The 22,839-nt window shown below is 31.3% G+C and overlaps 1 protein-coding gene across 1 annotated transcript in view; it reads right to left on the bottom strand.

The window, feature by feature from the left end:
• LOC127720644 (uncharacterized) overlaps window positions 1-22,839 on the bottom strand; it is a 41,167-nt gene that overhangs the window by 5,912 nt on the left and 12,416 nt on the right. Inside the window, exons 2-10 of the mRNA XM_052227356.1 lie at window positions 13,068-13,762; window positions 12,505-12,616; window positions 11,773-11,874; window positions 11,256-11,564; window positions 9,141-9,239; window positions 5,278-5,379; window positions 4,435-4,533; window positions 2,646-2,750; window positions 1,314-1,409 (exon numbers count right to left, since the gene is read on the bottom strand). Of these exons, the coding sequence (XP_052083316.1) occupies window positions 1,314-1,409; window positions 2,646-2,750; window positions 4,435-4,533; window positions 5,278-5,379; window positions 9,141-9,239; window positions 11,256-11,564; window positions 11,773-11,874; window positions 12,505-12,616; window positions 13,068-13,762 (1,719 nt within the window). The remainder of the gene's footprint in view (window positions 1-1,313; window positions 1,410-2,645; window positions 2,751-4,434; window positions 4,534-5,277; window positions 5,380-9,140; window positions 9,240-11,255; window positions 11,565-11,772; window positions 11,875-12,504; window positions 12,617-13,067; window positions 13,763-22,839) is intronic.

Below are 22,839 nucleotides of genomic sequence, written 5' to 3'. Positions count from 1 at the left end.
AATATACAACTGTAACATTCAGTCGTTTCAAATTTTAAATAGGCCTGTAATCAAATGGTCCAGCTATTTTCCATCTATTATTTTGTCTTCAACTTTTTCACTAGATGTCCTAAGATTTACAATAACCGATTTTATTTCTTTGGTTTCGAAAGGAAGTCTGACTTTCAAATTGCAGCTTATAATTTTAATTCAGCAGTGCATATAGGCGAGTAACCAAGCATTTAAACGTCATATCTATGAATGTTATTGTCTGAAGATATTAGTAACATATATGGTGAAGATACGAAGCATTGGCCTAAATTGTACTCTTGGCTGTCGGAAAAATGATTTTAATTGATTTAGTATGGTTAGCCTATAAGTGCCCTGCCGTCTTATTCTTTGACCTCTAGGCATCTTATATGATTTTTTTTTTTTTTATGATTTCCCAACAAAAAACAATATGGTACATTTAAACTACTTTTTTTATGTCTGTTCGAATTAAAAAGCACGAAACTCGTTTGAAATTAAGAGCAAAACTTAACGGCATAGTGTAAATTTGTTTGTATAATTTCTACCTGAATATAATCAATGATAGCAATGTATAAAACATAGACTGGCTGAGTTTTGACAAGTTATACAATAAATGATTAAAATGCATTATTTTTCTGAAAATTGAAATAATACTGTTGTCAGCTTTAATTTGTTTAATGGCAAATATTTGTTCCTTAAACAGTAATACAGTTATTCATTATAGATTTTTAAATTATGCAAACTTGTCGACTCAATTAGTAACTGTGGATCTATGAAATGAATGCCGGTTAAGATTCTGAGTTTGATGGATTTCTTAGAATTCTGTTTTTAATTCTTTTTGATACGTTTAAAAATGTTTTAATGATATTTTATATGTCAACTTTTGTTTTGTATCCACGTTTTGTTTTTTTATTTATCACCATGAAATTCAGTATTTGTCATCGACTGGTCATTATCTCATTTTTTTCAATTTTTACACTCATTCAAATAGTTTTTTTTCTGAAATAATAAAAAAAAAAATTACATAGGCTTGATTTGAAATCAAGATAAATGTATAAATTTCATAACACTGGAAATAGTATAATTTATCTATATTTTTTTCATTAATCTATGCCAAAAAGATGACATTAGATATTACTTAGATACTTTATAATTTGTTACCCTCTGAAATGGATGCGTCTCATGTTTTGAGTGGAAGGCATTCATTGGAAGAGAAGTCCGATCATAAATGTTTCAATATGTTTTTAGGTGTTTTGGACATAACTTTTGTGTGATGTTTTTATATTATTCTTTTGGTTATTTACCATCAAATTCAGTATTGTTCGTCATCTGGTCATCAGTTAAGGATGAAAGATGTGTTTGCTCTTCTTCAGTTTTACTATTCATCGAACTGTAACTTTCTTCAAAAAAGAAAAAAAAAACTGTTGTTAGCGTGTCTTTGTTAAACGGAATACGTTTGTTCCTAAAAAATGTAATATTGTAATTTAAAACAGAGTTCTAAAATATGCAAATATGTCGACTAATCTAGCAACTTTGTTGCTCTATGAAATGGTTGTTGTTCATGGTTCTGAGTTTGGTTTGGTTTGGTGAAAAAATGTAATTATTTATATGTTCGTTTGAAACAAAAATGAGGGTGTGGGGAGAGATTTTTCAATGATAGTTTGCAGTTTTATCTTAGTAGACCTGTTAATTTTAGAAATTAACCATGAATAAGCAAGTACCGTTTACATGCACATAACTTGAACATTGAAACTAGAAAAACTCCTAAGACAATTCAAAACGGAAAGTCCCTAATCAAATGGCAAAATCAAAAGCTCAAACACATCAAACGAATGTATAACAACTGTCATATTCCTGACTTGGTACAGGCATTTTCTTATGTAGAAAATGGTGGATTAAACCTGCTTTTATAGCTAGATAAACCTCTCACTTGTATGACAGTCGCATAAAATTCCGTTATTTTGATAACGATGTGTGAACAGAACAAACAGACATAATAGGTAAAAATGTCAAAATAGGGGTACAAAAGTCAACATTGTTTATACTCTTAATCACTATAAAACATACAAACAAACATTTTAACAAAGAAAAACAAAATAGCATATATACAAAACACATGATCAAAAATGAAAAGAAAGAATACAAAAAAAGACCACAGCACAATAACAAAATGGCGGGATGTATAAGTACCGTACAATGCCAAAGGGATATATCAAAAATGGACTCAACAGTAAATGTAAATAATTTCTAAAGACAAACAAAAAAACACTAAAACAAGTAATTAAGATGACAAACAACGCTATTTCATAGATCTATACTCCGAAATGGATATACGTATCCCGGATCTTTTCAATATAAATGGTATGTTCAGAAGAATATGTGCCACATTTGTAAAACACTAACTACGTTAGAATTATCAGCTATTAAAAATAGCTATTTGAACATAATGTATTGGTGATATACAAACATTTTCAAGAACAGCAAAATATATAGTCCTTAATCATTCATTAGATGTAAAACATTTGTCATAAATTGCTTTAACATGAATGATAGCGTTTAGTGCATTTTTAAAATGTAATTTCTAATAGATTAAAAATGATTCTGCTTTAATAGATCAGTTTTTCTGTTTTACTTACCAACAAATTCAGTTTTGGTTCTTGTTTTGCTATCATGAATAGCTGAACGACTCTCTGGCTTTTCTGCTTCATCTTCACTATCAATCTCACTGTTTTCTCCTAAAACTATTACAGAAATTACCGTAATAATGTATGGTATCCAATGCAGATACTGTTATTTACACAGACCCTTATATGTATAAAAATCCCTACCATTCGATTATTTATGAGTTACCGTGCAACGTGAAATGGATATCAACAAACATAGACTAAGCAGTAACAGTGATATTCAAACAGACACATAAAAGGATACTATAACACGTTATTAAGATGATAAACAACGTCAGTACCCAGAATCTAAACATCAAGACCATCGTGTATTATTTGTGAAGATGATCCGGAATATTTATCAACAAGGTCTTGTTACCTTCTGATGAACCTTTTTAAGAAAAAGAACGAGACGTTCTTTGACATACACCTGGTTCATCAACATTTTACTCAGACACTGGTGACGTTTTACAAAGTCTGAGTAGCAGCTGCAAGCTCTTGAATACCGAATAAGTTGGGAAATGTTTATCCCATATGCAGGTGAAGTTGGTATATTGCTACTAAGGTGGAGGGGGGACTGAAAGATAAGAACAAGTATCGATAATTCAGAATTTAGACCGCAGATGTATTTTATTTCAATTAACCTGGTTCATGTTGTGGCTAGTTTTTAGGTTATTCAAATCTAATAATACTTAAATGCAGGAATAATTTACATCGAACCATCACGAAAAGCTAAAGAATGTCAACCTATTCTATGCTATCTTCATAAGTAGTCTGACAACACGCTTTTGGATAATAAATAAACAAAAACATAAATGAAATTTTAGTTTGATCTCCTTCTTTAAACAAATTGAAAATGATGTATTCGTTTCTAAGCGGTTCCATTTGACTCATATGATCGTGTTAATGTATGATGACAATGACATGTTCCTTGGAAAGACTTAACTTGACCTGATTCCTAATGTCATGCATGTTGGGTTTTTTCTTTTGTTCAGAATCAATATGTTAACAATATGAATCGTTACACTGACCTGTCTTTGTAAACATTTTATATTTGCTTAGAACGTTGAACATCACATTACACGAAAATTTCTATTTTCAATTTAGAAAAAAAAAATCATCCAATAACTTATGCATGCTCTGATTACCTCTAAATAAAAAACCCAGTAGAAAAACGATTAACAATTTAGTTCGGAAAAATATAAATGAGTATCTTAAAGATATTTTGAATAACAATTATTACCGTCAGGTTTAGGTTAAATACAAATATATGCTTTTCTTTTTTTAAACATAGTTTTAGGTTAATTGACATGATATTTTCCTTATATATTTCTTTCTCTTTCTCTCTCCAGACTTTTGGTCGTTTTTCACTTTGTGTAATGTCGTTGTCACTTTGTCTTTGATTTTGATGTCCAGTCATGGTCAGAATTTTGTCTAGTCATTGCTAACTAAGCTTACTATGTTTTATAACCTGAATTACACGTATGTTAATTTAAACACGCCAGTACATTTCGCTGACAATTAGATTGTAATTCGTAAAAAATAACACTCAGCCACAGCCTTTGCGTGTCTTTAAACATAGGTTCTTGGATATAAAAAAGATACGGGAAATGTGCCTGACATTGCTCTGATATAAATACCAGTATAATCCTATAGTTTATACATGACCAACTGAAATACTGATTGCAATAGTTCGAAGTATTGTGTGCAATTCATTCAAAATTATTCTGTTACAAACTAACTCTTTGTTCGTTTTACTTACCATCGAATTTAGTTTTTGGTCTGATCTGGTCATCATGAATAGATAAAGGATTGTGTACCGTTTTTTCTACTTCCTCGCTCTTCATCGCACTATTCACTTCTAAAAACACTTAAATAAACTTGCATATTTATGCATACTTTTAAGACAAATATTTATAACATAATGTATTTATCTTAATTTATCTGAACACGTTGTATGGCATTAGCTACAATGAAGTAGTTTCCTTGTTGAGATACAAGCAACGTTTCCTGTTTATATTAATTATCACTTGAGGATTCAAATTGAGTAATTATTACACATAAAGGTTGAGAATAATAAATATATGGAGAAAAATAAAATCACAACTATACCGAACTCCGCGGAAAATTCAAAACGGAGAGTCCCTAATCAAATGGCAAAACCAAAGTTCAAACACATCAAACGAATGGATTACAACTGTTATATTCCTACTTGATACATGCATTTTCTTATGTGCAAAATGGTGGCTTAACCCTGGTTTTATAGCTAGCTTAACCTCTCATTTGTATGACAGTCGCATCAAAAATTACATTTGTTTTATTGACATTTTTTTTTTTTTAATTTAGAGCTATCATTAGTAAAAACTATAACAGATTTAATGCGCTTGAAGGATTTTGCAGTTCCGTTTAAAAACTCAATATATGAATGAATGTATAAGTAGAATATTTAATCTATATCCCTTTTAATTTAGAAATAAATTGATCAATTAACTTCCGTGTGCCTCTATTACCAGATAATCGAAATGCAGTGATAAACTATTTACAATTAAGATTGAAAATTACAAAAAAGAAGTATCATAGAGATAAATGGAAAAATAAATATTACCGTCAGGTGCACGTCGTGAAATACTCGACTGACCGCCACTTATGTTTTCTCGTTTGTTCCATTTCTTAACTATCTCTTTTACTGGAGATGTAGGTAACACTTCTGTAATGATAAGAAGTTCAATTTCGTTCTTAAATTATGACACAGAAATATAAATATGCTGATATTTATTAATCGTTTAAGCTTAGTCATTATGATTAACATAAAATGCTTCTTTTTTATGTATTTCTCTCTCTCTCTCTCTCTCTCTTATTACCATTATTAGAAAATGTCTGCAATATACAATTATTAGTGTTAGTCTAAAACTGACAAAAATATATTAAAAAAAAATAATACTCCTACAAAACAAACATAAAAACGATCAGGATAGGTATAGACTTATACTCTCGTCTGGTCATCTCAGGTATAAATTTAAATTGTCTGTCATGTGGTTATTTCTAAACACTACAAACCAGTAAAAGTCTGAAATGGCCCATATCTGTACTCGACTGTACTGATTTTTACTCGACCAGTCTGAATTGGTCTGAAATTTACTTGATAATACTCGACTGTAGTTTGAACCATACTAAACAGCCTGAACTTGTACTCGACCCTTACTCGACCAGTACTTAACCATTGTATATGCGTCTGAACCATGCTCGACCTAGTCTGAACCATGCTCGACCTAGTCTGAACCATACTCGACCTAGTCTGAACTATACTCGACCAAGTCTTAACCAACCTAGACCTATTTTTTGTATCTATCTATTGTATTTCATCAATTTAGGAACTGTTTTTAACAACAGCTATTTCCCTTGGCTAGAAATTTGAACAACAATTTGAAATTAAAAATGTATTCAATATAGCAATGAAACCAAAATTTCACAATAAACATAATATAACTTCATCACCATATTCATCAACACTTATAAACATACATATATATCACCTTTAAAATAAAAATAAAATAAGCTGATCAAATAATCTCAAAACTGAATTGTGACTAATATGTTCAATGTTATTCAAAATTTTTTGAATGTTTCAGATATATTTTATGGTTACTGGACAATTTTCACCATTAACTTAAGCCTCGTATAGATTTATGGTGTCAGTTGAGTTTAGTTAATAATGCAGTGAACATTTTTTTTTTATTAAAATATATATAAAATAGCATATAAAGCAACTTAATAAATTTAAAAAATGACACCTTGAAACCAAGAATTTAAATTTAATCATGATAATAGAACTTTCATAGTAATCCTGTGATAAACTTTTAAAAAAGGAAATGTGTTCCAAAGTTACAGTAAAAATTTATTTCAATTAAATTTAAATAATTTTTGTCAAAATTAAAGACATGGCATACAAGATGCACTTTAATAAGGTTTAATTACCTCAGTACATGTGTATTTTACAGGTAAAAAGAAAGCCCTATTTTTCTTAAACTCGTGTATTACTTATCTAGTGAATTCAAAAGGCCTTGCGATTTAATTTTCACAGGATGTTGCAATTTTGAATGAATGTTATTTAGAATTTAATACTCTCTGACCAGGTGTGATCTTTTTCATGAGTTTGCCCCAAGCAGGAGGTATTACTTTATACTTCACCACTAATCAGAAGAACAATTTTATCAATTTCTTTAATTTTTATCCCTTTTTGATATATATTGTATATAATATATCCCAAATTATAATAATCAAGGATTTGTATAGTGAAATCCTTGTAATAATAGATATATTTCTAAAATAAGGTTAAACAATTTCAGTGATTTTGTTGGCTGTTGTTACCTCATTAAAAAGATAATTATATAACTATTGTACATTTTTTGTACGTAACAATGAAACCTATGTTGTTTTTATTTAGGAATTTAGAAAAATTAATTTTAAAAAAAAACACATGCCAAACAAGAAGCACCTTAATAAGGTTTAATTACCCTCAGTATAGGTGTGGTTTTTAGGTAAAAGAAAATCTTTTTTTAACAAAACTCTAAAACTTTAAAATGCATGAATATAATTAAATTATTATCTAAGATAATTTGATTTAACTATCTCTATTCGATAAATCTGACAATCATGTAAGAATGTAAAAATTTGTTTTTATAATATATCTTTATTTTATTGTGGCTGTTAAAAAGACATTTATTTTAACAGTTAAAATTTAGAAAAAGTAGAGGTTATTTGGTCAAGTATGGTTCAGACTGGTCGAGTATTGTTCAGACCTTTGGTCGAGTATGGTTTAGACTGAAAAAAATAGGTCGAGTACAGGTCGGGAATGGGTTAAGACTGTTTCAGACTGGTCGAGTAATAGTTCAGACTATTTTCAATGGCAAAGATAAGAGTCAAGTACAAATCAGTACAGTCGAGTATGGTTAAGACTGGGGTCGAGTAATGTCGAGTAAAATTCAGACCAATTCAGACTGGTCGAGTAAAAATCAGTACAGTCGAGTACAGATATAGGCCATTTCAGACTTTTACTGGTTTGTAGTGAAAGCAATTAATAATGTTTGGTAAAAATATTAAAGCAAAAATTGAAAAGGTCATTGATTTATTTTTTAATGTAAAATGACGAGTTTTACAATTCCATATAATTCAGAGTTTAGTAGTTATCTACATCTGTACAGGTGAATACACGAAGCATGATATAGCTAACACACGAATTGAAATCAAAGCAAATTGCCAGTTAACTGGATAAGGGAACCAAAAATGTCACACATAAAATACCAATAAAACTTAAAGTACCTAATAACTATGCGCATGAACAATTAGGTAAAACACAATTGTCATATTTGTATTATCTATTTATAGACATAAGAAGACGTTGTATGATTGCATATGAGGCATCTCTTTATCCAAGACCCCCAAGGGTGACTGGGGAATAGAAGTATGGTCACCATTGGTCTTCCCCCGACCGGCAGTAAAACCCGTGCTAAAGTGGGGCGTCCGTTTGGCTGTGCGGGATGTACAAATTTGCAGCCACGTCCGGTCAGAATGGGGACGTTAAATCCGATGCCTCGTGTAAAGAGAGTGCCACGCTCTTTGCACGTTAAGAACCCTTGCAACAACTCTTTGAGGGGTCCGTAGGTGACCTGTTGCCAGGCTAAATTTCTGTCCCTATCTAATATACCCTCATTTCCCGTGGCAGTCTAAATTTCTCCATCCATAATCCCTTAATCTATTACAGAACCTACCTATTGTATTTATTGTGAACTTGTTCTCGTCCTGAATATGCACGAAATATTTGCCACTGGACGATAAGCAACCAACAATCAATCAATCAATCTTTATCCAAGTCTTTTTTTGTAAAATGTCAACAATTATAGGTCAACACGGAGCAGTGGCTTACACCGAACAGCAAGCTATACTGTATGTATACTGTTGGTCGTTTTTAGTTTTGAGTCATGTCGTTGTCACTTTGTCGTTGACTTGGATGTCTACTCATGCTTGTTAAGTAGCTTTAGTAGTTTCGTCATCATTATTTGAAATATTGTCTTTCAGTAAACTTGTTCTGTATCATAGCTGCAGAAAAAACTATAAAAAATACATACAGAAAACTTTAGTCATTGCTAACTTGTCTTACTACCTATTGTACCTTGAATTTCAAGTCTGTATTTATACATACAAGTACATTTCGTATATAGCTAGATTGTATTTGGTAATAAACTACACTTAGACACAGCTGTCGGATATCTTTAAATAAACAGTGCTGTATTATAAATAAATACAGGAAATGTCGGTGATATTGCTCTGATATAAATACCAGTATAACCCTACAGAAGTAGTTTATACATACAATTATCATATGAAGGACTGAGTGTTAAGTTTTGAAAATATTGTGTTCAATTGGTGTAGGATTCTGTTACGAATCAGCTGTGTGTGTGTTTTACTTACCATCGAGTTCAGTGTTTGATCTCGTCTGGTCATCAACAATAGATAAAGGATTGTCAGACGTTTCGTCTGCATCCTTACTCTTCATCGCACTATTTTTTTCTAAAAACAAAATATAACTATCGTACTAAGGTAAAGCTTTTTAGGCAAATACCTATTATATTATATATATGTCCTACTTTATCTTCGAGCATTGTATAGGATTAGCTGCCATGAAGTAGTTGATTGTTAAAATAAGAGCAACGTTTCATGCTTATTTTAATTTTTACTTAAGGATTGATGCACATAAAATTTGGGCATTATTTATACATACAGATTATCTATTTTTTTAGTTTGGAGCTTTCATTAGTACAAACTATTAAAGAATTAATGCGTTTGAAGACAAATGCAGCTCTGTTTATAATCTCAATTTATAGATAAATTCATCAATAGCTTATACGTGTTCCGTTTACCACTAAATCAAATCCATTAGTGACACGATTCACAGTTTTATTGTGAAAAAGAATAACTACCCTCAGATTCATTTCGATTGATCGACATACATACATTATGAAAAAAAATATAAAGCTAAGGAACGTTTGTTTAATTCACGGAGAAGTTGGTTCAATACTTCTGCTATGATAAAAGTTCAAAATCGTTCTCAAAATGTAACAAACGGATATTTTGAATTAATCTAGCTTTATCTAAATGTTTGATTCGTTCATCTCCCTCTCTCTATGCTCATATTTAGTGTACTCATAAATACTCTCTTTTGGTGATCTCAGATATGAAATAAACTTGTCTTATGTGTTAATTTCTAATGCCACTAAATTCATTTTTGATTAAAAATCGAAAGCAAAATGGAAAAAAAAGTTATAAATATTTTTTTTTAAGAAAAGCTAGTATAAGTTTTGCGTTAATTTTACAGATGTAATTGATTACATTGCGATCAGAAATTCTTCAAAAAGTTGCAATAAAATTTAAACACCTTATTGAAGGAAAACAATCAATACATTGGCCATACAGAAATCGTTATAGTAACAGAAGTCATGAATAGTGAAAAAGAAATGCAGTCATTAAAGGCCTTTTTGTTATGTTTTATCGAATATATTTGACCCTTCCATAAGGAACCCATTTCAAATGTTTGTAAAAAGACATCAATAGTAAAAAGACTATTGGGTCTTTTGCAATGACTTCGTGGATTGAAATGTTGTAATAAGCGTAGGATTGTTGTCAGTAGATGATGTCATTATAATTGTATGGCCAGATTTTTTAAATAAAGGACTATATTTCGTACCGGCCTAGGTGTATTTCGAAACTCAATTGTGTATTGCAGTGCAAAAAGGGGCATAGTGCACTGCCTTTGTAAATAACTTTATAGACATGTATTGTGCTATCTTTCAAATCACCGTGTTCATAATATATTGTAACGTTTATGAGTCATGTACATTCCCTTTTTCTTTATTTAGATTTTCTTAACGAAGGTTGGTGGTTTTCTCCGGCTTTCTCCACCAATAGAAACTGACCGCCACAAGATAGCACAATAGTATTGAAAGTGGCGTTAAACACCAATCAATAAGTCAATCAATATTTATCTAGCTGTAATATTAAACGTCCTTAAAGTTTTCTCGACGATCGTTTTTTTCGTGCTATATTCCAGACCAGGATAAGATTTTTAAACCTATTCTGATCAATATTTCTTTAGACGGGGGACCTTTGTACTGGTAAGTTGGAAGATAATGTTCAATGTTTGACTTTAACTGTAATTTTTAAAATCTATATGTGTTTGGTTTTCAGATTCAAACATCAACCGTTTATGATTCCGTTTAAAAAAAAAATAAAAAATGGAATGTACACTAGCAGGTCATTTTATGATTATCGGGATAAAACGGGCTGGTGTACATTTGGATAGCGATTTCGGAATATAATTAACCCGATAGAGATATTTTAGAAACATGGTCGTCAATCTTCGGGATTTTGCGAGCCATATTTTGGAAATAAAACATTGCATTATCGCTTGGTTTTTAAGGTCTTGAAGTAGTCAATGAGTGTGAACGATAAGTTTCAGACATTTCTCTGACAAGACGATGATACGCAGGAATTTATAGAACTAAAATCAAGCGGAAAGAAAATAACCACCTGTAGTATCTGGTACTGTTAAACTAACAACAACTTCAGCACTTTGTTTTGTGTCAATAGACGCTCTTGAAAGCATTCCAGACATGATCATTTGGACTTCGTCTTGCAGTAAATCAATTTGTCTAAGAACTGTCTTTGCGATCTTTGAATAAATGTTTAGGTCATCAGGTGAAATTGCCATAATTTTTATATTCATATCTGACTTTCTGTTCAACCTCAATTCGTCGAGATATTCTAAAATGTTTGTTCTGTTCCATAAAGCCGGTACGTCAAGTTGTAAGAAAACAGGTACATGAACTCTCTGGCAGTCTGGAAAATCAGAATACACTGTGGTTTGATATGATTTATACTACCATTCATTAATTTTAGTTTTGAAAAATACAGTTTTTCAAAATATATGGATTATACACCGATGAGACATCAAAACATTAAACTGAATGCAAGCTCAAAGTATTTTCCTTCGCTTCACATTTTTAAATTAAGATAAAAGCAATCAATTTTCAGTGAAATACTATACCTTCTACCACTGATCCTGTATTGTTCGACGTTTTCATATACTCATCCTCTCCAAAAACTTTGATCAGTATATCTATATTGTCAATCCTAGTTTTAAGATTTTCTGTCCAAATATAAGGAAAGACAGATGTAATAATCATACCTTGAAATTCATTGCAAGACAGACATAGACGTTGTAATGAAACAGTCGAATTCACAAAAAGGATGTTTTTATAGCTCAAATTGGGCAAAAGACAAATGAGCTTTTCTCGTTAATAAAATCAAGAAAATTCCCTTCTTGTATCTCTCTTTCTATTTAGTATCTTGTTTTTTTACGATTTTTCGTTATTCTTAATAGCAATTATACTTCGGCCACGCACCCGAATATCAATCTGAAATGGCCGAAAAATTTCACAGTAGACAATGTTTATTTGTCCACGAACAGAAGGCAAAAATACGTACAATTCATCTATATATATGCCAACAAATTGATTCGAGTTAGGAATTGGCATATTTGCATTTTTTGTTTCAGGGGCATGTATTATCCTATTGTAACGGCTGACGTCATGATAAGGCAATATGGCCGCTATGTAAATTAATAAAGTATACCAACTTTTGCCCTATGCTTAAATTTTATGTATAATTTTAATTGTTTTTTGTTGATATTTTTTCATTATCCTCTTTGTGTCTTCTTTTCTATCGTTTGTGGCTGAGTAGTTTAAGTAGTTGAACTACTGTATCACTGCATATTTACGTATTTGCTTCGTGTGTTTTTGGCAATCACTTCCCATGGATTCTCTGCAATCTTCAGAAAATTGTAAGTTAAAAGCCATTGCTTTCTTTTCGAATTCTTCAACTTGAGCTCTCTTCAAAATATATAACATATTAATCAAAACTGTATATAAATAAACTCATCATAGATACCAGGATTGAAATTTTGTATTAACACATTGCATTACAGTTGGACATCGTTTTAAAATGAGAATATAATTCAAGTCATTCAAAGAGTGGCAACAAATTCTTTAAAAAAACAAATGTAGTGATGCTTTAACGTATTATAAAAACAAAAGAGGTAAATTTGAATTAAACATAACCTTTTATATAAAATATAAAATATAGAAGCTACTAATACATTTTTTTTTAAATGCAGGCAATCTCTTTTGAATATTTGCATATTGCAATAAATATCAAGCTTGAACATGTAAAATACTCTTAAAATTATTAGTAAATTAGTATTAGTAATTAAAGTTTTTACTACAGCTTATTACTCTAGATTTATCTTTTTATCTAACTAAGAAAGGACACATGAAATCTTACCTCAAACTCAGCACATTTGTTCTTCCAGTAGTCACGACACATTTTTTCATATTTATCCATATAAGCAGGAATAACTGTAAGCTTTTTAGTTTGAAGAATTTGTTTCTCAGTTTCCTCAGCAAATGTACGGTTTATGAGATTAGCTATTCCCATGATGGATCCATTTATTTTTTCCCATTTCCTTTTAAATATGTCATCTGTCATTTTTTGTGTATCTGATATATGGAATATTTTGTTTCGCTCTTCTCTTATCTGCGACGTCCAGTTATCTACTCCTAATTCCTGTTTTCCACATTTATTTATTATATAGTATGCAAGTGTTATATCAAGGATTTTGACATCGATGTTTTCTATTGCAGTATATTTACAGATACAGATTTGGGCCACTTTGTTACCGGCAAATTTTCTATGATTTCGATTTTTTTTAGTTTCGTCTGATTTATACAATAGGAGTAGCTGCTTTCTTGATATTAATGTTTCTCCTTTTATCGGTTCTGATATACATTCACAACATTTAGCTGTTTCATACAGGTGAATTAGTTTGTGCTTTTCCTTTTTCAGATTCAGAAATAACTCAAAACAAGGCGACGAATCAAGTATAATTTCTCTTATATATGTGTAGAGAACATGGCATGCAATATCGAATAGCAGTGCCACTAGCTTGAAGTAATTCGTTCTTTCCCGTGGTTCCATATCTATAAAGAAATTCAACGTATATTTTAACATATACTGACCGACGGTAGAAACGCAACACTAAATTATTCTTTGAAATTCCCATTTTCAAATATGCAATTTTGTTAAACTAATATATGAACATCCATTTCATTCTTCATTGTCAAAAAAAGTTTAGTTTGAAATTTGAATGTTCAAATCACGTGGTATGCACTGAAACCCTGGTTTTCTACTTATCAATGGATGTGTTACCGTAGAAGGCAATGACTCCCTGTAATAAAAGCAAAAAAAGATTAGCAGAAAGGTTAACCAATTCTGTTGGGCATATTTTGATTTCTGTTTTGTACCTTCTGATTTTGCCTTTGTCCCACCCATTACAGTCTGTTTTGGCATTTATCTTACTACCATCGCATTCGGCGATTTGGTTAGCAGTGGACGTTTTCGTCGATAAAAATGTCTCACAAATGACATTGCGTAATTCAATTCTATTGACGTGGCGATGTCACTACCTATTGATCTGGTCATTGATGGTCATCAACAAATCCCGTCTTCCTGTATCGTTGTTTGAAAACAAGGTGTTGATGTACAATTCCAAAATATTAACCAAATACAAAATCTAAAGTTGAAAAGTCAAGGAAATCAAGGAAGATAGATAAAGGAGTATTTTTCAGCCGATCAACAATTAAATCGGAGCTGCGCAAGAGGGAGAATCAAACTCGAAGTGTCGAAGTTTTGTGCTTGAAATACCACATGGCACCTACCTCAATGAGCAAAGGTACTAAATAAGTGGTATACATAACAATATAGTATCTTTTATGGTGCACCTTATGGACATTTCGACAAGTAATATCTCCTCAGTTATTATTGATGTCAAAATATTTTAAAATCCAAACATTATAAAGATGTTGAAAGCTTTTAAAAAACAAAACAGAACAATGTATTCCTAGATCTGAATAAGAACAACTATTTTAATAAAGAGAACAAATCCTTTAGTAACAAAAACATGGTTCTGATCTTCCTTTCGTTAAACTTTTCAATTGTAGTAAATATATCTTCTGACCTTTAATTTTTGAAATATGAAACTATTTTAAATTGAGTTAAAATTCACTTACAGTATGGAGACCACAATTTCATATTACAGTATTATTTCGGAAATTAACGACAGATTTTTTACTCTTAAGTTTCTGAAGTGTCCATTCAGAAAAGATTATATTACATTGATAAATTCATTTTTCAAAAATTGTAATTCAATTATTAAATTGCAAGTACTGTCATTTAAAAGAAAAAGACAAATATATTATAGTTTTATATTTATTTCCTGAAGTGCACCTAAGTTATATGTTTAGATCCCTTTTAATCATATATCTCTTCACGTGTTTTAAAACTTTATATATTTGGCTTTCAAATGTTTGACTTTGTGTGAGTTCATAATGAAGCTAACAAGGAAACTGCTTCGGACTGACACATAAAAAAATGTTGTTTTTTTTTATTTTTGTCCCGAAACAGTATATAAGTCATTATTTTTGTAAAGAAAATCGTTGTATATGTAATAAAAATAGTTATGTCTTCAAATCAAGATATTAGTTATAGAAGATAAACAGGTAAAAGGAACGGGTTCCATAAGGCCCTTTTTTATAGCTTAAATTTCAAATAAGTATGGGTTGACCATTATAATGACAAATCAATGGTTACATAATGACTAGGTAGGAAATCAGTACCTTTGTTGTAATGTTTAAGCGGCGTTTGTTCCATGACGCTATGAAAAACACAAGTTTACATTTTCCTTGAAATTAATTAATTATGGCATATATAATAGATGTGATGTTGGCCAATATAGTAAAAATCTTTATGTAGATTCTGTATACAACAGCAAAAAATAACATAACGTTAATCTTACATTTGATAACATTTGCGAAGCTGGTTGTGCAATGATATCGTTAGTCATACGTATTGCCGTAATAAAATTTGAGCTGCGTCGGATAGAAATCGACCTTATGCAAGTGCACGTATACATCACTACAAACCAGTAAAAGTCTGAAATGGCCTATATCTGTACTCGACTGTACTGATTTTTACTCGACCAGTCTGAATTGGTCTGAATTTTACTTGACATAACTAGACCCAGTCTTAACCATACTCGACTGTACTGATTTGTACTTGACCCTTATCTTTGCCATTGAAAATAGTCTGAACCATACTCAACCAGTCTGAAACAGTCTTAACTCATTCTCGACCTGTACTCGACCTATTTTTTTCAGTCTAAACCATACTCGACCAAAGGTCTGAACAATACTCGACCAGTCTGAACCATACTTGACCAAATAACCTCTACTTTTTCTAAATTTTAACTGTAAAAATAAATTTCTTTTTAACTGACATGACAACTGCCACAATAAAATAAAGATATATTATAAAAACAGTTTTTTTACATTCTTACATGATTCTCAGATTTATCGAAGAGATAGTTAAATCAAATTATCTTATATAATAATTTAATTATATTAATTTTAAAGTTTTAGAGTTTTTTTAAAAAAAGATTTTCTTTTACCTAAAAACCACACCTATACTGAGGGTAATTAAACCTTATTAAGGTGCTTCTTGTTTGGCATGTGTTTTTTTTAAATTAATTTTCCTAAATTCTTAAATAAAAACTACATAGGTTTCATGGTTACATACAAAAAATGTACAATAGTTATCTAATTATCTTTTTAATGAGATAACAACAGCCAACAAAATCACTGTAATTGTTTATTAGAAATATATCTAGTATTATAATTTGGGATATATTATATACAATATAAAGCAAAAAGGGATAAAAATTAAAGAAATTAAAAAAAAATTGTTCTTCTGATTAGTGGTGAAGTATAAAGTAATACCTCCTGCTTTTGGAAAACTCATGAAAAAGATCACACCTGGTCAGAGAGTATTAAATTCTAAATAACATTCATTCAAAATTGCAACATCCTGTGAAACTTAAATCGCAAGGCCTTTTGAATTCACTAGATAAGTAATACACGAGTTTAAGAAAAATAGGGCTTTCTTTTTACCTGTAAAACACACATGTACTGAGGTAATTAAACCTTATTAAAGTGCTTCTTGTATGCCATGTCTTTAATTTTGACAAAAATTATTTAAATTTAATTGAAATAAATTTTTACTTTAACTTTGGAACACATTTCCTTTTTTAAAAGTTTATCACAGGATTACTATGGAAGTTCTATTATCATGATTACATTAAATTCTTGGTTTAACAAAACAAAGGTGTCATTTTATAAATTTACTAAGTTGCTTTATATGCTATTTTATATATATTTTAATAAAAAAAAATGTTCACTGCATTACTAACTAAACTCAAGTGACACCATAAATCTATACGAGGCTTAAGTTAATGGTGAAAATTGTCCAGTAACCATAAAATATATCTGAAACATTCAAAAAATGTTGAATAACATTGAAAATATTAGTCACAATTCAGTTTTGAGATTATTTGATCAGCTTGTTATATTTTTATTTTAAAGGTGATATATATATATGTATGTATATAAGATTAGTGTTGATGAAAATGGTGATGAAGTTATATTATGTTTATTGTGAAATTTTGGTTTCAATGCTATATTGAATACATTTTTAATTTCAAATTGTTGTTCAAATTTCTAGCCAGGGGGAATAGCTGTTGTTAAAAACAGTTCCTAAATTGATGAAATACAAAAGATATATACAAAAAATAGGTCTAGGTTGGTTAAGACTTGGTCGAGTATGGTTCAGGCTAGGTCGAGTATGGTTCAGACTAGGTCGAGTATGGTTCAGACTAGGTCGAGCATGGTTCAGACTAGGTCGAGCATGGTTCAGACGCGTATAAAATGGTTAAGTACTGGTCGAGTAAGGGTCGAGTACAAGTTCAGACTGTTAAGTATGGTTCAGACTACAGTCGAGTATTATCAAGTAAATTTCAGACTAATTCAGACTGGTGGAGTAAAAATCAGTACAGTCGAGTACAGATATAGGCCATTTCAGACTTTTACTGGTTTGTAGTGCATGTACATATATTTATAAGACTTTGATTGGTTTTGGAACATTCAAATACGAAATAAAAGATGAATTTTGGTCTGTTTTGTAGGGTTCTTATAACAACTCAATTTTCAAACAGTTTTGGTCTTTTTACTTTTTTTTTATTCGAGCGTCACTGATGAGTCTTTTGTAGACGAAACGCGCGTCTGGCGCCAATAAAAAATTTCTATCATGGTATCTATGATGAGTTTATTACAGACTTTCCGTAGGTCTCTTTTCAACCCGAAATAGGTTTACAGATGTATTGATATTCATTTGCATAAGGTCGATTATTACCCGACGCAGCTCATTTTATTATTAAAATGATTAATTATATTCAAATACATTATAATCGAAAACTGCAATATCATATCTTTATAAAGTTTATTGTTGCAATTTTCATTGTTGCAAATGTAGTTCCGTTCTGGAAATTTGGAGCAGGTTCTTGGCGTCAAAGATAAAGGGGAAAAACAAAATCATTCATAATAATCGAAAATGACAGATGACGATCTTCATTTTGGTAGCGTATGAAACAGTTTTGCGGTGTCTTATACCAGAAAAAGTCAGGCAAATATACAAAAGATGGATATAATCAAAAGAGGAAATACTGTAGATTAAGTATTTTCAATCGTCTCCTAATGATTTCGTCCCTCGTACAGTCGTCACATGGATCAGTCTACATGAACCAACTACATCAACTGAATTACAGGCTCTTGAATTGGGACAGGTACATACAGGATGTTGCTGGGTGAAACATGTGATCGCCCAAATATCCCCTTATCCTAGGAGAGTGGTGTTACAACATTGAATATGGACAAGTTGTAAAACTGTAAAACTCATTTACAACGCATACATATGTACAAAGAATAAAAAAACACCAATAATTTTCAAGTGTGAACATTTAATTACTTAAGCAACATCCCTTCTCCCCTATTAGTGTTGGCAACAAAAGTGATATTTGATGACTCTTGAGAGCAGCTTAAAATGTTTTCTATCTATTCAACTGTGAGAGAAACTTCCTTAATGCAGAAAATGGAGAGTTTAATATGGTTTAGTCAGATGTATGATTTTCCACGAAAACATATATTGAGGCATGAAAATTCCTGATAATTCATACCGAAAAAGGCTCCCTGTAACAAAGTTCTTAGTTGAAAATATTCCGTTCGTGAACAGCTTTGTGATTTTACTATCAAAACTTATTCAATGCAAATGACAAATATCTAAATAAGATGACCTCTTTTCACATATATGTACACATATAGAACATTATTTATGTATATTTCATTATATCTAATCCATGTCTCGTTGCGTTGAAGGCCCATTGGTGGCCTTTGACTGTTTTCTGCTCTTTCGTCGGATTGGTGTCTCTTTGACATATTCCCCATTTCCTTTCTCAATTTTAATTATTAGTTTCTTGTTAATTCATATTTTGTGACAAAAAGGTCAAATTAAATCTTTAAAAAAAGAACTTAAAGAACTTAAACATCCTTGATTTGATTGCTTAACTGATTTGATTAAAGCTAAACTGACGAAATGTCTTTCCTTTGAAGAATCAACTCAGACGATACCAAGTTTTAAAGAAATGTGCATTAAAATATAAATATAATGACATGTGTAAGGTCCATTTATCTGATTAAAAAGCAAACGACAGTTTGTTGAAACATTTAATTAATTTATAGAAGTTATAACAAAAATCCCGATCTCCAGAGCAAATTCAAAAGTGGGAACGCAATAAAAACGGTCAAACTCTAACAGTATCAATCAACGGAAGAAGTGAAAAACAAATTCCTGACTTTGCACGGTCTTTTGTCGAAAGAGAATGGTGGGCTGGTCACCTAGTTTTATAACTATCAAAACCACCTTCGTTTATGACTGTTGTTTATAGTTCCGTTATAATTACAAACTTAGGTGAGCAACCCAAAAAATATATAGAAAAAAAAGTAATCGGCTATTGTGACAATAATTGGGACCCAGCAGCCAAAACTGTGTAAACATACATCACAGACATACTTGTACAACACAACTGACTAAAAAAATCAAACAATAATACAAATAAATATGACAAAGACGCGAGCAAAAAAAGTTTGTTTTTGTAGTTGATAGTACATACTGTATATAGTAAACACTTTCTCGATAAAATAGAATATAAGTAAATATAAATACAAGATTAAAAAATGAAACAGCACTGTAAAAATAGTTTGTATTCTAATCGTTCCACAGAACCAATCTGCACTAGAAATGCCGAAAAATTAAAAGTAAAAATCAAATGGCGGGATGACAAATTACCGAATAACGTCAAAAGGAATACGACCAAAAGAAAGATAATAATATTATCGAATAGACAAATAACGAGGAAACTAAAGTAATAGTAGTCGTATCTAATTTACTTTTAATTTTCCTTTTCTAATAAGGTTTAGGCAAAACATAATTCGTTCCTTCTCTCTAATACTGAAATACTAGAAAACGTGAAGGTTTTGACACGGTTTGTTACTTTGGTATGCAGGTTACATAAAACGAAAATCTGGTATTTATGATGTTTTTCAGTACTGTAATGCCTGGGTCACACATTCACGGATTTGATGCCGGATTAGCTACGGATACGATCCGTCATCATTCGTGGCAATCTGTTTTAGTCCGTAAATTTCCGTATTGTAGCCGTAGTCATACGTAGTAGAACTTGTATATCCTTGACAATTTCTGAACATGCGCAAAATTTGACCACGGATCAAATAACCGTAATTATCCTTACTAAAACGTATAAGAACGTTCTGATCCGTTTTAGTCCCTATCAAAACCATTTTAGTCCGTACTTATTCGTAGGCCCGAATTATTTCTATGGTTAGTTACGGGGAACTACGTACTAGTACGGTTACGCCACGTTTTTGTTAAAGATACAATACGATTTGTCACGAATTTGTCAGGGAACGGCACTTTTTCATTACGTTGCAATACGGATAGATAAGGATTAGCCAGGGTTCTGAAAGTCTGTTACGGTTTACTACGTAACAACACGACAAAAAATGGAATATATATATATATATATATATATATATATGTCTGCCTATGTGTAGTGACAACTGTAAATTATACCTTGTCCATCGGATTTCTTATGATTAAGAAATGCCAGGCTTTAGAATATTTATAAAGTGCCTAGAAAATCAACCTAACAATGTTAGAGTAGATTTGATTCTTTACTTCCTCCCCAAGCGGGGCTGGAACCTGTACTTTTCACTTCATACTTCTACGGCAACACCGCCTAGCATTGCGCAGACGCCTTATCCCCTCCTCTAACTATAGCTGATAAAAATCAGCTTTCGTTTCGGGAGGTGTTACCTTCTCGTAGGAATTAAACAAGGACATCTAGACGCAATACACAAAGTATTTTAAGTGTACAGAAATGATCATCTACTCATCTCTTTAGTATAATTACAGAATTTACAGTGATTGTATGCTTCTAACAATAGAACAGCATCCTGTAATTATACTAAAGAGATGAGTAGATGATCATTTCTGTACACTTAAAATACTTTGTGTATTGCGTCTAGATGTCCTTGTTTAATTCCTACGAGAAGGTAACACCTCCCGAAACGAAAGCTGATTTTTATCAGCTATAGTTAGAGGAGGGGATAAGGCGTCTGCGCAATGCTAGGCGGTGTTGCCGTAGAAGTATGAAGTGAAAAGTACAGGTTCCAGCCCCGCTTGGGGAGGAAGTAAAGAATCAACTCTACTCTAACATTGTTAGGTTGATTTTCTAGGCACTTTATATATATATATATATATATATATATATATATATATATGTATATACAGCACAACAACATTTTCCAAAAGACCAAAAAGTGAAAAAGTATATTTTAACAAAACGCATTTGACTAGCAGGTCGAACAACGGATGTTCTTAAACCCTGCTGACTGCCATGGCGATTGCCAAATAAACGGATCACAGATGTAACAAAATGGATCTTAATTTTAATCTAATACCAAATACAAAACAAAAAACTTGCGGAAAAGATGGTATACCGCAAACATGAGGTGCAAAAATTTGTACACCATATCCGGATTTCGACAATTAATGTCTCTTCAGTGATGTTAGGAATCGAAACGGTATTTGGAAGGCCATATAATTTACCTCAATTTGGGATTGACTCTTGAATTTTGAAGAGTCGAAATAGGATGAACGGATCATATAAACCCGAAGGCAAATATAATACAAGCCCAAACGAAAAAATATAAACAAGTCTAAATTGAAAACAACGTTCAAACCTATCAAATGCGTTTTGTTAAAATATACTTTTTCACTTTTTGGTCTTTTGGAAAATGTTGTTGTGCTGTATTTAGACCCCTCTACCACAAAATTTGTTTTGCATGCACACGTATAAAAATTGCGGCTTTTATCCAACGCAATCATAGGTTTGAACGTTGTTTTCAATTTAGACTTGTTTATATTTTTTCGTTTGGGCTTGTATTATATTTGCCTTCGGGTTTATATGATCCGTTCATCCTATTTCGACTCTTCAAAATTCAAGAGTCAATCCCAAATTGAGGTAAATTATATGGCCTTCCAAATACCGTTTCGATTCCTAACATCACTGAAGAGACATTAATTGTCGAAATCCGGATATGGTGTACAAATTTTTGCACCTCATGTTTGCGGTATACCATCTTTTCCGCTAGTTTTTTGTTTTGTATTTGGTATGAGATCAAAATTAAGATCCATTTTGTTACATCTGTGATCCGTTTATTTGGCAATCGCCATGGCAGTCAGCAGGGTTTAAGAACATTCGTTGTTCGACCTGCTAGTCAAATGCTATTTGTTAAAATATACTTTTTCACTTTTTGGTCTTTTGGAAAATGTTGTTGTGCTGTATTTAGACCCCTCTACCAAGAAATTTGTTTTGCATGCACACGTATAAAAATTGCGGTTTTTATCCAACGCAATCATAGGTTTGAACGTTGTTTTCAATTTAAACTTGTTTATATTTTTTCGTTTGGGCTTGTATTATATTTGCCTTCGGGTTTATATGATCCGTTCATCCTATTTCGAATCTTCAAAA

The sequence above is a fragment of the Mytilus californianus genome, unplaced genomic scaffold, assembly GCF_021869535.1.
Source record: "Mytilus californianus isolate M0D057914Y unplaced genomic scaffold, xbMytCali1.0.p SCAF_11, whole genome shotgun sequence".
In the NCBI taxonomy this organism is placed as follows: domain Eukaryota; kingdom Metazoa; phylum Mollusca; class Bivalvia; order Mytilida; family Mytilidae; genus Mytilus; species Mytilus californianus.
Note: the sequence above shows the minus strand (reverse complement) of the source record. Positions and strands in the feature narration are given on the sequence as shown.